Source organism: Balaenoptera acutorostrata, chromosome X (genome assembly GCF_949987535.1).
Source record: "Balaenoptera acutorostrata chromosome X, mBalAcu1.1, whole genome shotgun sequence".
Taxonomy (NCBI): Eukaryota; Metazoa; Chordata; class Mammalia; order Artiodactyla; family Balaenopteridae; genus Balaenoptera; species Balaenoptera acutorostrata.
Window position 1 is genome coordinate 4858068 of NC_080085.1, and position 17123 is coordinate 4875190.

Sequence of the window (17123 nt, forward strand, 5' to 3'; positions counted from 1 at the left end):
ACGACGATCCAGTGGTGAGTTCAAACAGTTTATGAGTGCTGTTGTGGGTAAGTGTATACACTGGGGGTATAATATTGGCATTCTTCTGGGAAAACTCTGAGTCTGGTAAGTGGAGAAAATGGCGCAGAATGATGTTTCTTTTCTAAAGTTTCTGCAAGCCACCATCCAATTTGGATTATGATTCGGGAGACTAGCCATTCCAACCCTAAAAGGTGTATGTCAATTTCTTTCTGCGAGCTCACCCCCTCCGAACCTCAAGGTAAGGAGAGCGGGTGAGACACAGCAAAGGACATCACACAGACATCTACCATTTTAAGATTTTATCCAAAAGAGGCTGAGCACTCAGCATGGAGGAAATCTCAGGACACTGAACTGTCCGCCCTCTGGGTTGCATTGCCACCGAGGACACCAGTCTGGAGACAGAGTCTTTTATCAAGTAGGGCTGCAGAACCAGCCCCATCTCTACTGCCCCAGGAAAAGTGGTCCAGCATGGCGTCACCCTCATCTTTAGACCCCAGACATAAGCATCTGTGCCATCCTGGAGCTTGGAGCGCGCCCTAGGAGGTGGCTTAGGGCAGGATGCCCCAGCCCAATCTTGGCCCGCCGCTGAGAAGAGCCAGCTGAATGCTGCTACTGTAGGGGTGGACACAGCACACACTGCCATGGAGAAGGATCCCCACAGAAGGGTTAAAAAAAAAGATGAGGGTGATGTGCTTCCCTGCACTCTCCTGGAGAGCCCAGGGCACCTCATTTTACAACCTGATCTCGCTGCCTTTGTGCTGCCCACGGTGGCGGCAGGCTTGCTTCCGGCACCCGATAATTAAATAAAAGGAGCTGGCACTCGGGGAGGCCATGAATGCCCACGGTCAGCTGCCAACCTCTCCAAGGTCCCATTAAGTCCCCACTCAGACCTCCTTCCTCTGCTGCCGTGTCTCCTATTCAAAAGCCTTCACTGTCACTAACTCCCCTCTTCTTTCCTTGCATCGACATGCGATTCCCACTGATGAGCGGCTCTCGGCTAAAAATGAGGAGGAAGCGCTCTGGTTAAAGAGGTTAAGAGGGGAAGTCGCGTTCTCCAGGGCATTTGCGTTTTTACAAGGGGGATTCGTGGACATATGTGGCAGCATCACCATGGAGTTCTGTGCAGAGAGACAGGGCACGAATGAGCCTGGTTCAGGGCAGGGATTGAGATTTGGGGTCAGAAGTATCTGTCGGGGGCTTAAACCATACACGCACATGGCTGCTTGCTCGGCTGTAAAAAGACATCTGTTCTGATGAGCAGGACGTGAACAGCTAGGGAGGACGGAGGTCTGAGAGACCTTCAGTTACTGGGCTGCGCTGGATTTGCAGGATTAAATGCACTTTTGGGGTAAATGCCAAAACACTCCATGAGTTCTTTCCTCTGTGCTGGCCCTCCACCTGGCCGGACTCTTAGCCTGTTCTGTCCTTCCCCTTCTCTCTGGGGTCTCATGTTTTGAAAGAGAAATTTCAACTCTGTCCACCAAGCAGGGTTCCTCATTCCCTGTAGGATCAAGACAAAATTACTTCGCAGAACTCTACCATCTGGAGTTCTGAAGTGTGTCCTTCTCTTTCTAACCACTTTGAATTGTTCAGTCCACAGAAAACTCCAACAAAGACAAGAGACTCCCTCCCGGATCCTTTTTGCCTTGGAGAGACCACCCCCTGTCTTTGCTCTCCTGATCAGTAAAACTTCTCGGGAATCTTCTCCACTCATGGTGCCAAGCCCTTCACCTTAATCTTCTCCAGTCTGTCCTTGGTCCCCAGAACTGATCCTGTCCAACCTCAGGTAACTAGACCTTATGTCCACTTCTCTGCCCTGATCGTCCTTGGTCTCTTGGCAGCGTTTGAAGGTGGACTTTCAACTTTTATGAAGTTCCAATCACTTCCCTTTGACCTGTTTTCATTGGACACCTTCTCGTGTTAGGACCCAGATTCTCCTAAAGCTATGCATTTTCCTCTAAGCTAAGCTTTGGCTTATCTTGACAAACTATCACCAGAAATAGACTATAAACCATGAAGTGACTTGAACTCCTTCTCTTTTACTTTGTCTCTTCTGTTGGTTCTTCTCACCAAAATCACTTATTGCTATATAGGCGAATGCTATCAATATTTTATTTTCTTTTATTTTTAAAGATTTTTTTGATGTGTACCATTTTTAAAGTCTTTATTGAAATTGTTACACTATTGCTTCTGTTTTATGATTTGGTTTTTTGGCCCCAAGGCATGTGGGATCTTAGCTCCCTGATCAGGGATCGAACCCACACCCCCTGAGTTAGAAGGCGAAGTCTTAACCGCTGGACCGCCAGGGAAGTCCCTATCAATATTTTAAAATGCACATATTTTACATTAGAAAATGGACTGAGTTCCATTGCAGCACTATTTACAATAGCCAGGTCATGGAAGCAACCTAAATGCCCATCGAAAGACGAATGGATAAAGAAGTTGTGGTACATATATACAATGGAATATTACTCAGCCATAAAAAGGAATGAAATTGAGTCATTTGTTGAGACGTGGATGGATCTAGAGACTGTCATACAGAGTGAAGTAAGTCAGAAAGAGAAAAACAAATATCGTATATTAATGCATGTATGTGGAACCTAGAAAAATGGTACAGATGAGCCAGTTTGCAGGGCAGAAGTTGAGACACAGATGTAGAGAATGGACATATGGACACCAAGGGGGGAAAACTGCGGTGAGGTGGGGATGGTGGTGTGCTGAATTGGGCGATTGGGATTGACATGTATACACTGATGTGTATAAAACTGATGCCTAATAAGAACCTGCAGTATAAAAAAACAAACAAAACAACTAATACTAAACTTTCATTGGGTTATTTGTATGGAAATATGTTAATATAAATGTTTCAGACATTACATGAAATTTCTAAAAATCTTATATTTGTATTTGTATGGAAATATGTATGGAAATATGTTAATATAAATGTTTCAGACATTACATGAAATTTCTAAAAATCTTATATTTGTATTTGTATGGAAATATGTATGAAAATATGTTAATATAAATGTTTCAGACATTACAGGAAACTTCTAAAAATCTTATATGTTCTGGTATAATGTTATAAGTAATAATTCTAGTTATTACTTTAAAATGTATATCTCATAAATAACTAATTTTCTTGTCAACTGCATTATTATGAACTTTCATCAAATCTTTAACCATGGTCATTTTTAAGTCTTTTGTCATTTACAGACAGTTCTGGGTATACTCTGATGATTTTGCAAATATGTTCCTATAAAAGGGTTTCATCTTCAAGAAATTCATGGAAAAGACTCTGACAAGTACAGGTTTCTGGTAACTGACTGTACTGCTGAACTGAATGAATAAGCATTTTCAGAACTCTAATGAAAAACTGATGAACTCATAAAAGTGCTAACAAAAGATCAAGATGAAAAAAAAAATTAATTACATGGGACTGAGTGAACTGATGAGGATGAGTATAATTTTTGTGACTTTCTGTCTGAATTAAAAAAAAAAAATCCCACAAGGACTCAGAGGCAAAGAATATACAAATCAATTTTCACTGCAAAGTAAAGGAGCTGTTACAGTGGAGGATTACTGGACTGAATGTCAATATTATGACATAGTATGAGTGTGTTTCATGTTTAGTAATTGCAATTATTGTTGCTTTTGTTGTGGTCATCCATGTACAATGCTTGGTGTCAGTCTATTTATCTCTTGTAAAAATAAAATACAGTGTGTGTGTGTGTGGATAAAAAAAAAAAAAAAAGAAAATGGACTGAGTTCATCGATTCATTTGGCATACTCTAAATCCCCAGTTGAGATCTTTATCCATCTCTTGTCCAAATTACCTAACTTGCTACAAATACAGGAAGCTCCTTTTATGTGAGCTAATTAGAGGAATGTGTTTGGGTGTTGGTAAAAGGTACGGATAACACTGGAATCTGGGATTTTATCATACAGCCAACTTCCACCAAGCCCTTGTCTTTTGATGGCTTCTGTAGTTTCCTCCTTTTGACTATTATGACTAGTGCTGCAATGAACATCTGTGTACAAGTTTCTGGGTGGGCATACTTTTTCATTTCTCTTGAATACTCACCTAAGAGTGGAAATACTGGGTACTGTATGGTCAACCTACGTTTTGCTTTTTAAGAAACTGGCCAAGCTAACTTTCACTGCCTCCTGACTCAAGCTTAAATGCCGCTTCTGTCGCAAGGCCCCCTCCTTGACCCTATGAGCCCCAACTTAAATTAGGTGCCCACTGCTGTTCTCCCTCAGACACTGTTCTTCTACCTCACAGCCGTTTATAGCAATTTGCAATTGAATCTTCCTGTGTGTGGTTCCTTACCATGTCTCCCACACTAAACTACACATTGCCTGGGGGTCAGAGCATGCCCATCTGGTTTACCATCACTAGGAAACAAAAGTCACTGTTTTGTTTTGGGTGCCCCTAGTTATCCACCCCCACTAGGGGCACTGGGTGCCGCTAGTTATCCACTCCCCCTCCCCCCCAGAACTCTTGGGATATGCTTTGAGCTACTCCTTCCAAAGAGCTCTGGCCAGAGAAAGGCAGGTGAGTGTTCATAGCTAACAGGAGGGAGTGGACAGCACGTGGATCTACAGGGACTGTCGCAAGACCAGAGCTGTCTATCTGAGACCATCATCAGGACTCGGGGGACAATGCCGCCAACAGGCTCAAAGCTGACTTCCACCGTCCTGGAACTCAGGAGGCAAGTTCTCACTGGATGCTGTCAGGGTGGCGGGCGTGGGAATGGGGTGTATGGACAATTACACGGTCAATTGCAGTTTGGAGGGAAAAAATCAAGGTCCAGAAATGAAAGAAGTAGTCTCAGGGAAAGGACTGAGAGATGAAAAGCCTCAGATCCTAATCCTTGAGAGGACTTTAAAAACCCACCCTAATAATAACCAGATGCTCTTCTGAAGGGACCGTGAGTCTCGGGATAGGATGACTATCCTTGAAAACACGTGCAGATGATCGCCGCCTTAGGTCCGGCCTTGAACTGGCTAATGACTTGCCCCATGGACATGACTGTGCATCAGTGCGGAAATGAGCATAGAATAAACTGCTCATCACTGGGCCTGATGAGTGTTGGCCAAGAGACAGCACTCAAGAATGACATCTCACAGTGTTTTCTTTCCCGAAGGGAGCGTGAGAATACTGACAACCCCAGTAACGAGGGAGCTGTCTCAGGCACAGATAAGAGGTAGCATTCAAAGGGCTTCATATTTTCCCACTTAGTGGGCATCTCAAACTTGCTTAAGGAAAATATTCTTCTTGATAAAAATGGATGGTGCGGCTAAGGCTGGAGGGTGTCCTGTGGGCTGCCTTAAACAGCGTGGGTCCATGTTCAAATGCAGGGTTGCCTGGGCCCAGGCGGGACCTGTACGAGGCAGGTCTGCACCTGGAGAGTGGTGATGGGACAACAAACATCCCTGACACTTTAATTACTAAAAGTCTTCTTTCTTTCCTTGTGGTTAAAGGCAGCAGTGCTGGGAATGATGAAGTCTCCCAGAGTGTGCCGTGAGGACAACTTGTACCTTCAACCCTCAGCTCCACGCCTGGCCTCACAAGTTATGCGACGTAATCGTGCCTCAGGTTCCCCAGAGGTAAGACTTAGAGGGGATGCACAAAGGACTCTCAGCCACTGCAAGGAGTGGATTCAGACACAAAAGAGCAAAAGCAAAGGCGCAGAGATGTGCGTTCATAAATATAAAGTGCCTAGCTCATGATCCGCACCCGACACGTTACATGACCTACTTATGCAGAAATACGGAGTCTTTTGCAATTTTCAAGTGATCAGCATATGTGAATATTTTGTACTAATTAAAAGTGTTTTCCAGGGGCTTCCCTGGTGGCGCAGTGGTTGAGGATCCGCCTGCCAATGCAGGGGACATGGGTTCGATCCTTGGTCCGGGAGGATCCCACATGCCACGGAGCAATTACGCCCGTGCGCCATGGCTGCTGAGCCTGCGCTCTAGAGCCTGCGTGCCGCAGCTGCTGAGCCCACGTGCCTGGAACCTGTGCTCTGCAACAAGAGAAGCCACCGCAATGAGACTCCCGCACACCACAACGAAGAGTAGCCCCCGCTCGCTGCAACTAGAGAAAGCCCACGTGCAGCAACAAAGACCCAATGCAGCCAAAAATCAATCAATCAATAAATAAATGTGCTTTCTTTCCCTTGTTTCCTTTAAAATAAAAAAAGTGTTTTCCATGAGTTTTTCATGGAAAAAGTAGTCTCAGGGAAAGGACTGATAGATGAAAAGCCTCAGATCCTAATCCTTGAGAGGACTTTAAAAACCTGCCCGAATAATAACCAGATGCTCTTCTGAAGGGACCGTGAGCCTCGGGATAGGATGACTGTCCTTGAAAACACGTGCAGATGACTGTCTGTCTCTCCGCCTTCCTCCTGTAGGTAAGCGCTTTCCCACCGGCAGGCAAGCTGAGCTGAGCGGTCCTGGGCTCTGCCTGCACAGAGGGCACAGAGCATGCACCCTGAGCAGAGGTGAGGAGGGGCTCACTCCAGGGACCTGGTTCTGCTGGCGTTCCATCCGGGCCCTCTGCTGAGCCCCTGGTACTTAGGTCCCGTGGTTCTGGGGATTTGTGACTTCTGCTGTACTTGATTTCAGGGCGTCGATCTCCCCCTGGATGCTATCAGTGTGCCTAGCTTCCAGTCTAATGGAGAAACCTTAATCCTTTTTAGGTGCCTGTACCCTGCCTCCAAGTCATTCCTGTGGCCCAGCCGGCGCTGGCTTCTCGCCTGTCCTGACGACCACACAAGCTCCCCAGGTCCTGAGTCCTCACTTCTGGTGGTGCAGCTCCCGCCTGGGCATGACTCACTGATTACAGGGACTGCTAAGGCTTCTCCTTTTTGTTGGGTTAGATGGAGAGGACCCCAAGAGGTGAGCCTGGGAATATAGGAAGAGATAATGGCCGAGGAGTTCAGGGAAACGTAAAGCAAAGCACAGACTCAGGGAGAGGTACAAAGTCCAAACAAAATCAAAACAAAGGAAGCCATTCCTCACAAGACCAAAGACCAAGGACAAACCCTTAACAGCAGCTAGGGAAAAGAGACAGATCACCTTCAACGGTAGGAGCAATAGCTGGTTGTTCAGTCAAAGCTATGAAACTCAGGCAACAAGGAAATCCTATCTTTAAAGGGTGAAACAAAACTAATCTCAAACCAGAATTCAGGATCCAGTGAAGACATCCTTAAAAAGAGTGGTGAAATAGACATGTTCAGAGAAACAGTTGAGAGAATTTGACATCATGAGACTCATATGTAAATATTAAATGGCATTACTCATTGACTAGAATTTCTAGAAGGATGATATGAAAGCTTATTGATAGTAGGAATCCTTTTGGTTTCTGACTTTTAAACGGAATGCCGATTTTACCACCAATTAGAGCACTGACTTGGCTTACAGAGAAATAGGTATTCTTTATAATAAATATCTATCCTTATCTGATTAAGACCTTGAATATGGAATGCATGCCAATTCTTTCCCAAAGTGGATTTTGAAAACATAGCATTTTAAGTGACTTTGCACAATTATATGAATACACCATCCCTCTGACGAGGTTTTCAATAAGCCAATGTATACTACAGCATGTTTCCCAAGGTCTCAATGTTCATTAAAAGAGATGTAAAATGACGTCATTTGCAGCAACACGGATGGACCTAGAGATTATCATACTAAGTAAAGTAAGTCAGACAGAGAAAGACAAATACAGTATGATATCACTTATGTGTGGAATCTAAAAAAATGATATTGTACAAATGAACTTATTTACAAAACAAGTATACTCACAGACACAGAAAACAAACTTACGGTTACCAAAGGGGAAAGGCAGTGGGAGGGATAAAATTAGGAGTTTGGAATTAACATATACACACTACCATACATAAAATAGATAACCAACAAGGACCTACTGTATAGCACAGGGAGCTATACTCAGTATTTTGTAACAACCTATAAGGGAAAAGAATCTGCAAAAAAAACATATATACATACAACTGAATCACTTTGCTGTACACCTGAAACTAACACAACACTGTAAATCAACTATACCTCAATTAAAAAAAAAGAGAGATGAGAGAATATTACGATTCTTAAATACTTCTTTATACAGTAATTTTCATCCTCTAGAGAAATACACTGTTAACATATTGGTAAAACCTGAAAACATTTTAATGTAAAAATACTCATTTTCATATACAGTGTTGTAGAAAGCCACGTGGAACTTGGGAAGCAGGGGCATTTGCAGTCAACAAAAGCAACACTGTAATACCATGCTTTAACACCAAGCTCTAAACAGCTCTGTGACAGGCACCCACCACGGTGCGGGGGCCCGTCCTGCCCCTTGTCACGCAGGCTTGGTGCTAACCTGGTACTGAAAAAAGATCTGGAAGCAACGCAAATATTTTTATGACTGAAGGGCAACAAGATAAATACCCTGAGATGTGATCTTATTCAGTTTTACGTGACTATGGAGCCTGGAGTAAGGAAACAGCAATGCTGAGTTAGTTCAATCTGGATCACAGCTTTTCTGATGAAAACAGTTACAAGCAAGAGAAATATCCATTGACTAATGAAGAGAAATAGCCAATGACTAATGAAGGTGACAGAAAGCAAGTACTCCACTGTACAAGATACGATCTGTTAAAGAGAATCACGAGAAACCAGAACATTTTGAGGCATCCTGAAAATCTGCTTTCAGACAGTGTGAGCTGCTCAGACAACAAATATCCTTGGTAAACCAAATACCTCCAACCAACAAAAACTAGTGGAGAATGCCACATGGACTCTGACATAGGAATAACTGTAGCTGCCATTTTATAAATCTTTCATGATGTGCTAAGGATTCTCATCCCATGTGTGACCTCAATCAATTCTTTACACCAACACTGCGAAGTATTCAGTAACCCCATTTCACGGCTAAGGCATCTGAGGTGGAAAGGGGCAAAATAAAGTGACACCACTAGTCAGTAGCAGAGCTTCAATCTGAATTGAAGTCGGCCTAATTTGAAACCCCTTGCTCTTCAATTCTCATTTTCCCTTTACAGAAGATGACGATGGTGATGGTAATAATAATAATAATAATAACAGAAATAATTCTAAGGACTGTTGGTGCTAGACTTAGGTCAGAAAGCCTTCCTATAAGGCCAGGGAGGTTTGAACTTTATCCTGTGGAATAGTAGAGCGTAGGCAGTACACGATGTTAAGCAGAGGAATTAACACCAACAGGCAAAAACTCATTATTCTTTGTTATAAAACTTATCGTGTGCAAATTTGTTTTTAAAATGTGGAAACAGCATTCAAAGCATGCCAAATTCAGCATCAAACCGTCGATGATATTCAAAGGTATGTGCACTGAGGTTTCTAAACACTGACTACCGTGGCAGAGCAGAAGTAATTCCTATTTCTTAGTAAGTCAATTGTCTTAAGCGTTACGTGGGTGTCTTCCAGACCTTTTCTCTTTTCTATAAATCACTGAACTCTAACTGAAGACTTATTAGGTGGAAAAACTCTAATAAGTAGTAAGTAGTACGTTCTTAAAAGTGTTCACATGTTTCATTTAAGTGGGATGAAGAAGAGAATGACTGTGTCATCTCTCGGTGGCTGTCATCAGTACAGAAAATCCCGAAGGACGGGCAACATACGAGCAAATGGGCGCAACTTACGGCACAAAACGGCGTAACTTCCATTAATCCCTGAAGGTCCTAATGGAACACACTTTAAATGAGCTAAGAAAGTAAGACAACTACTCTTTAAACTTTCTTGGCAGCAGTCATTCTGGTCTAAATTTTCATTAGTATACCTGTATGAAATTGATGGATTATTCAGTGGAAAAACACCACTGAAATTTGTATTGAAGCAATCAGGCTCACGTAGAAAAATAAGAAAGAATAAGTGGGCTTTGACCACACATCCATATTCCTCTTTTGTACAAAAAAGTACAAAGTGTTTGTCTGCAGAGTTGGCTAAAACCACAAAACCACCACCACCACATTTAAGACCAAATTCACCCTAGAGAAAAACTGACCCTGATTTACATCATTTAGAGGCATTAAACCTGTTTGTCTTATTCATGCAAAATGGCTTAATGATTAGAAAACATCAACACAAATATTTTGGAAGAATGAGATACCAAATCACGTACGTGACCATTTCACTGAGAGCCTTTCTTTGTTGTACGCAAAGACAGCATGGTTCACCTAAAATATGTAAATGCCTACTGTATATACAATAGATAACCAGCAAGGACCTGCTGTACAGCACAGGGAACTATACTCAATAATCTGTAATGACCTATAATGGAAAAGAATCTGAAAAAGAATATATATATATAAAATCAAATCACTTTGCTGTACACCTGAAACCAATACAACATTGTAAATCAACTACATTTCAATAAAAATTTTTTAAAATATGTAAATGCCACTTTACAGTTGGGTTAAAAAAAAAAGTCAATCATGTATGTTTTGCATTTATGTTTTACATTTGTTAGACGGTAATTTTTTTTTAAAAAAAGGTAAAATCATACTCCCATACAAATAAAACATGAACAAGTAAGTGTCAAAGCTTTTATTCAATTAAACTCACTGGTGAGGGAAGCAGTAAGATGTTACAACCGATTCCAAGGAGAATTCAAAGAACAGACACGTATACAGCAATCAAGAATGTTGAAATGAATTTGCCGAAATGATGTAAAATTGGTCAACAGCCAGAGACAACCATGCACACAGACAATCATTCCACCTGACAATCACATACATCACTATCACCTTTCTAAGACTCACAGAGTTGAAAATTAGCTCAAGGACAATCAATAGCAGAGAACACCGGGGTGGGCCGGAGGTGGGGTGCCCACCAGTGGAAACACCCTGTGATTGTATTTTTCCCATTTTCAATGCCTCTCACTATATTCCCATCACAAAAGGCTGAGTAAATCTACTAAAAGCAGTTAATCACCAAAGTGTAATGTCCAATAAATTGTTCCAAAAATGGGCTACGGCTCTCGGTGGTACCAAGGATGCACTCTGAAATCCAATTCTATCTGCATCAAAGAATGTATTAAAAAAAATAAATGTTCTTAAAGGAAATGATTTCTCTGAGGCAGAAAACATTCTCAAACGTGGATATGCACCTCGCTATAAGATGTAGGCTACCATTATGTTCACACTGAAAGGAAACAACGGAACATACAGTCCACAGTCAGTCTCTCAGTAGAGGTCCACAGAGATTTAAGGGCACGTAAGGAATGTCAACATTTGCTGATAAAGAGAATGATTTATGAAAACCTCATCCATCATGTGGATTTCCCACTCAGATTACAAACCAAACAGAATTACCATTACCACCTCACTTTTATCAGTTGCTAGCGCATGTTAAGATGAAACACTGAGGAGAGTGATACAGTACACAATGTATATAAATATAACAAATATGTACATACACATATATACATAAAAGCATATACATACATGTATATATATTTTACATTTTCCAGCCAGGGTTGAGAACAACGAAGAAGAAAAAGAAATGAACCCAAATTATTCAAATACTAAACGTGACTATTCAAGCGACAATTTCCATCTGTGTTCTGGGCTGTCTCTTCTTCTGCTTCCCGTGTGTCAAGTTACAGTTCACTGACCCTTTAGAGGGCGTGGGCCAGGCCCTCGTGGGATGGGAAGGCTTCACAGGCTGAAGGACTGTTCACATGGAGGTCTGGGAGCTGGGCTTTCCTCTGCCCTTCTCCTGGGCAGCGCGGGCCACACGCGTGGGCGCAGGAGCCTCTCACTCGTAGGGCGGCAGACCAAACAGCTCGGGCTGGAAGTCCTGCAGGGAATCCAGCACGAGGGTGGCCTTTGTGGTCAGGGCTCGGTTTAAGTTTCCGTCGGGAACCATGACCACCTGCATCCCAGCTGCGAGGGCGGCCTCCACCCCATTGGGAGCATCTTCAAAGACCAGGCACTGCGGGGTGAGGAAGAAAGAGAGGATGAGAGGGCCTTCTCTATAACCACACGTCTACACTGGGCTTCCATCGCCCGCACCGTCAGCTGAGTCAGCTCGGGGTTCTGCGTGACACAGAAGCGGAGTGGAGGCTGTCTGCTTTATGGTCTGTGGGGAGGAGAGGGCGCTGGCCCTTCTGCGGTCCGAGTGCATCCCACCACGTCACTTTACAGGGGAGAGGTCCATCTTGGCCCCAAAGTGCTACCAAAATGTGGCACAGCTGAGTGGAAAGACCGGATTCTCGGTTTACAAATTTATTTTATTTGAATCATAAGAATCTGTTCAATCGATAATTGACCACGTTGAGCATGAGAGGAAGTTGTGAAAAGTAAGAAAAAATATGCTTTTTAGGTGTAAAGTGACTTCAGAGCTGGCAATGTTTCAAGTACTGCAGTTTGGAAATTAAACTGTTAGGATGTTTTAGTGAAAAACTCAGCCCCCGGGGGGTACCCGTCACGCACCAAAAATCTCCCGAACACAAAGATTGAGTACCAGGTGCGGTACCTGTTTCAGCTTATTCAGACACCACCTCTAAACGGGAGTGTCTGTGCCCCCGTTCATGTCAGGAAGCTCCTCAACGTGCCATCCTGTGACCATCGCTACCGCGAGTTCCACGTCAGGACTCGCTCCAAATGCGAGGCAGAAGTCTACCCAGTGGTGAATGGGCGTGTCACCTTTTTGTCACCTTCCCTCCGAGGAGAGCACCCACTGAGAAAGCTTCCCTTGGCTCCTGGAATTCCACACTGAACGTGAAAGCAGCTTTAGTCTTTTCCATTAAGACTCTGTAGGGGCCGGACATGTATGAAGAGGGCTCCCCCCGGCACCTCTGAGATGCTCTCCTGTGCCCGCCCCTTCTTCTCCACAAGTGCCCGAGGACGCCCGGCGGTGGCCCAGGTTGGACCCTGACAGTCTCCCCCTCACGTCCTCCCAGCCCCCAGCCCCCCCGCCATTGATCACAATGACTCCCCCCAACCCCACTTCATAGGTCACTGCGGTCCCAGCCCCACGTGCTGGTGACCTGGAAATGGCTCCTGGGCACCAGCTGCCAGGTGCGGCCTGACACTAGAAGGTCTGCATCCTCTGATGCCTTTAAGTCAGCGGAAAACGCACAACACACAACACACACAAACACATACACACGCTCTCACACTCTTACTGCTGGTCTGCTCTGGAACAGGTTCACTGACTTTTTTTCTTTCCCTCCCTCCTTCCCTTTCTCCGGGAGGCTGAGGCATTTACGAGCTGACTCTCCCCAGGGCCGAGGTGAGGACCGAGTGAGTTAGTACTCGTCATGACAACAGGTCAGCGCTAGGCACTGCACGGAGTGGGCTGATGCCCGGGACACAGCGCTGAACTGGACGGTCCTGGGCACACGGAACACGCAGTCCCACTGCCTTCCCGTCAGGCCTCCTGCAGCCCCCTGGCTTGTTTCAAGCTCTCCACCTCTACCCCGAGAAGACGGTTTCCCTCTCAGAGGGGGAATGACTCTGCTTAGGCCGCCGAGGTGCCGTTTCTTAGTTATCTCATTCAGAGAGTTCCTGCTCGTGACGTTCCTGTCCCTGACTTTTTAAAGTTACGACCTGACCGTCTTCTAAACGTCCCTGTTGTTTTACCTGGGACCATGGACAGGCACTTAAATGTCACCTGCTGACACGTCGCTCTTTAAATACGTGAGATTTGTAGGCTTTGTGCCGGCCCCCTGTGAGCTTTCAGTGGGGCGGAGGAAGAGACTTTGTTGGTTCCTTGGGGTAACGGTGCTCGGCTCCAGTCGTGAAAACAGCTTTGATTTCGTATTTGTGGGAGGCTCCTTCCAAGGAGCATGTGGGCAGGTGTGAGGGAAAAGTGGCGGCTCAGAAACCGCGGCACAGAGCAGAACAGGGGCCTGAGACGCCTGCCCTCATCTGAGAACGGTGGTCCGTCCATTCGCACCTGACAGCTCGCCCACGTGCCCTTTAAGCTCCAGGAAGTACAGAGCAATGTCCACATGCTCTGTCCACATGCCGTTTAAGCTCCAGGAAATAAAAGGAGGAATGGTGGCGTGATGGGGAAAAGCTCCGCAGGTACTTATGGCTAATACAGGCGGCGTAACTGACACACCCTGTTTCTGAAGGTTTCACTCTTTCTGCAGGCGGGCACCGTTTATTGGTTTCTGTCTCCAATTTACCCTTTGTCCCCACCTAATTCCGGAATGAATCACCCCAACGCAGCACGGAGATGTGAAACGCGATGTTTAGGACGCGTGCGGCAGCGTAAAGGGTGGCAGGCGTCAGGGAGGCCAGCCTGAAGGACGACAGGGAGGAGGGGATGTGTGAGGCTTCTGCAGCAGGAGGGCCGCTGGAAGTGTGTCCAGGCAGATAAGTAAGCCTGGGCCCTCGAAAGGACTCAGGGCAAAGCCAGGCAAACAGGACGGGGAGTTTGCACAGAGCCACTTGAGGCTGACTGTTCCCAAAGGTCAAAAGCGATTGTAGTCTGTGTTGTAAATATGGTTGGAAGAATGGCAGAAACCCTGATTGTATACATTGTGTCAGGAGCTCCTAAAATTCCTTTCTTTTGCCTCCTCTCCCACGGCCTCCTCCTTGCCTGGTAGATCTCAACAAACGCCTTCCACGAGCGCCAGCTGGACTCTTCCCATCGGCCAGCAAGAATTCGAGAAGTGCGGAGAAGTTAAAAGAGAAGCTCAAGTTTTTAAAAGCAGATTGTAATAGGGAAGAACAAATACGACTCCATATTGGATCTGATTCTTTAACTTTAGCCTTTGTACGCTATTGCTTTAGCTTCCAGTTAAGAATGTTGCGTGTAGCTTGAAATACACTCTCGGAGAGCCCATTCTCAAGGCTCTGACCTTTAAAGGTGTAACACCTTCCCATTCATGTAGAGATAAAAAGTTGCAGAACAGAGAATACCGTTTGTCTTACTGGAGGTGTACATGAACACCGCGACCTGACCTATGTGGACAGCCGCAAGGACAAAGGATCCTGGCACCAAGAAGTCCGCAGCGGCCGTCCACGCTGCTTCTTCAACTTGCCTCTCCACATGCTTTGCTGAAACCCTTGGGGGAGTTCGGGGTTTGGCGGGGCATGAGCCACCGTCTGCTTGCAAGGCGCTGCGGCAAACCTTTCTCTGCTCCAAACCCCCAAGTTTGCGTGCTGTTTGGCCTCAGTGTGCGTCATCGGGCCCACACACTTGCGTTTGGTACCAGAATTGGCCAGTCCAGTGGAGGGTGTATGACGAGGACGGGGCAGGAAAATGCAGCAGTAAACGGGGGGGCAGCGCAGTTTACAGGAAGCTGGACCCCTTGGTCCCTCTGCCCCGGCCTTGCCCTCCTCACACAGGCTCAACAGAGCAGCCAAATGCAGGACAGGAACCACACACACGACGGGATCCCGCCGAGGTCAGCGCCAGCGATGGGTCCAGGTGGCCGACCCCAGCCCTGGCAGCACACGGACAGCACCGGGAATCGTAGGGCTTCCCCTCCTTCTCACAAGGAGCAGAATTACAAAGCAGGACAACTAGATTTTGGAGCACCTGTGAAAATGCCTCAGAAGGTTTTCATGTGCTCATTATGCTGTGCCCTGATTCCTAAGACCTAATGGTCTTCTAAGGACCACTCACAGGCAAAGGTACCCAGAGCCTAGAATCGTGGACACTGTATGAATAGTCACCGCACGGCTCGTCTCTCTACTGAAACCAAAGAATAAACCTTTGAAAGTTACCTGGAAAGACTATGCCTGTTCATAACAGGACTTACCGGTCATAAAACCACCAAATCATAAACCCACTGAAAGACGTAAGCTAAAGCAATACAGCTCACACCTTACACAAACAAAAAGGAGGAAGTACGTTTTCCCGGCAAGTACCAAAATATGTCCGGGCAGTTTCTAAAGGCCACGTGTGGCTAACAGGCGCTGACCTTTGTCTCTCTCCCTCCTTTTCAACACTTCATTGTTCCCTCAGTGACCAGCCCAGCCCTTCCCACCCCGTACTGAGTGGTTGCACTTAACCTTAATTCACTCACACCTACCGGGAAAGTGTGACTGGGGATGTGTGCTTCTTTGGTATCTGCGGAAAGAAGCGTCCCTGTAAGGAAAGGCTCTGCAGGGGCTGCAGCAGGTGCAGAGGCCATGGGAGCAGAACGCCCGCCCTCCCTCCCGCACCTGCACCTCGGCCCTCGGCCCAAGATCCTGTGGGCGGGTGTGGATGTGATCGTTTCACCAGTGGAGCGAGTTTTGGAGCACAGCACACATAGCAGGTACCCCAGGACACACTTCCAGTACTTCAAGGAGGCTGCCGGTCAGGAGTACTCTCCTCACAGCTTGTGCTTGGCTGTGACCAGGCAGGGCCGCGGGAAAGGCGCCCTCTCACGGTGCCAGGCAGGGAGTGGGTACGTGAGGAGCGCCTGCCGAATCCGCGCAGGTGGCAGAAGCGCCCTGAGCGGGACTCAAAGCAACACGGGGGCCGCAGAGTGTCACCCTCGAGGGCAGCAGCCAGCCCAGCCCTCTCCTGTCACTGTCATGGGTGAGGGATCTGAGCCTGGGAAGCTCAGAGGTGAGCTGAAGGTCACACCGGCAGGCAGGTGACAGAAATCAGGAACTGTTCCCGGGTCTCCAGAATCCAATGTTCTTTTTCACTTTACCAAGCTGAAGGCTAAAATATATCTGAATTCCATCTCCAGGAGAGCAGATGAGCTTAATTAAACTGTAGCTTGAGGGGTTTAATTTAGAAAGAATGACATTTCCAACCACCGGGTAGGTGAAGTGAAGTATTTCAGAGGCTTCGCTCACGGAGGTGCCGAACCCACTTCTCTGAAGGTGCTCAGACTCAGGAGCGCCCTGTAAGGTGGCCCACGTCCATGATCTTCGCCCACGCTGCTCGTCTGAGCCACGGGCTGGGGGCGGGGTGGCTAGGAGGTCCTTTCAACGTGAGAATCACATAACTAAGATGGCTCATGTGATAACTATGGATTCGCACAGAACAGAATCTTCGTCTGACGGTGGTGGAGACAACGGAGGGAGGTGGATGGGATTAGGGGAATCCTTCAGAGGCAACAGGGAGTTTGATGGACAGTGCCCTGGACGTTGACGCAA

At 46.1% G+C, this 17123-nt stretch overlaps 1 protein-coding gene across 2 annotated transcripts in view; it reads right to left on the minus strand.

Moving 5' to 3' along the window:
- Positions 1–17123, minus strand: part of PUDP (pseudouridine 5'-phosphatase) — a 361799-nt gene that overhangs the window by 276807 nt on the left and 67869 nt on the right. Inside the window, exon 4 of one of the 2 annotated variants that reach the window (XM_057538029.1) lies at positions 10597–12000. The exons of the other annotated variant lie outside the window; for it this stretch is intronic. Within the exon in view, the coding sequence (XP_057394012.1) occupies positions 11824–12000 (177 nt within the window). The 3' untranslated portion in view covers positions 10597–11823. Of the gene's footprint in view, positions 1–10596; positions 12001–17123 lie in introns of those variants that run through there. 2 annotated transcript variants of the gene reach the window in all.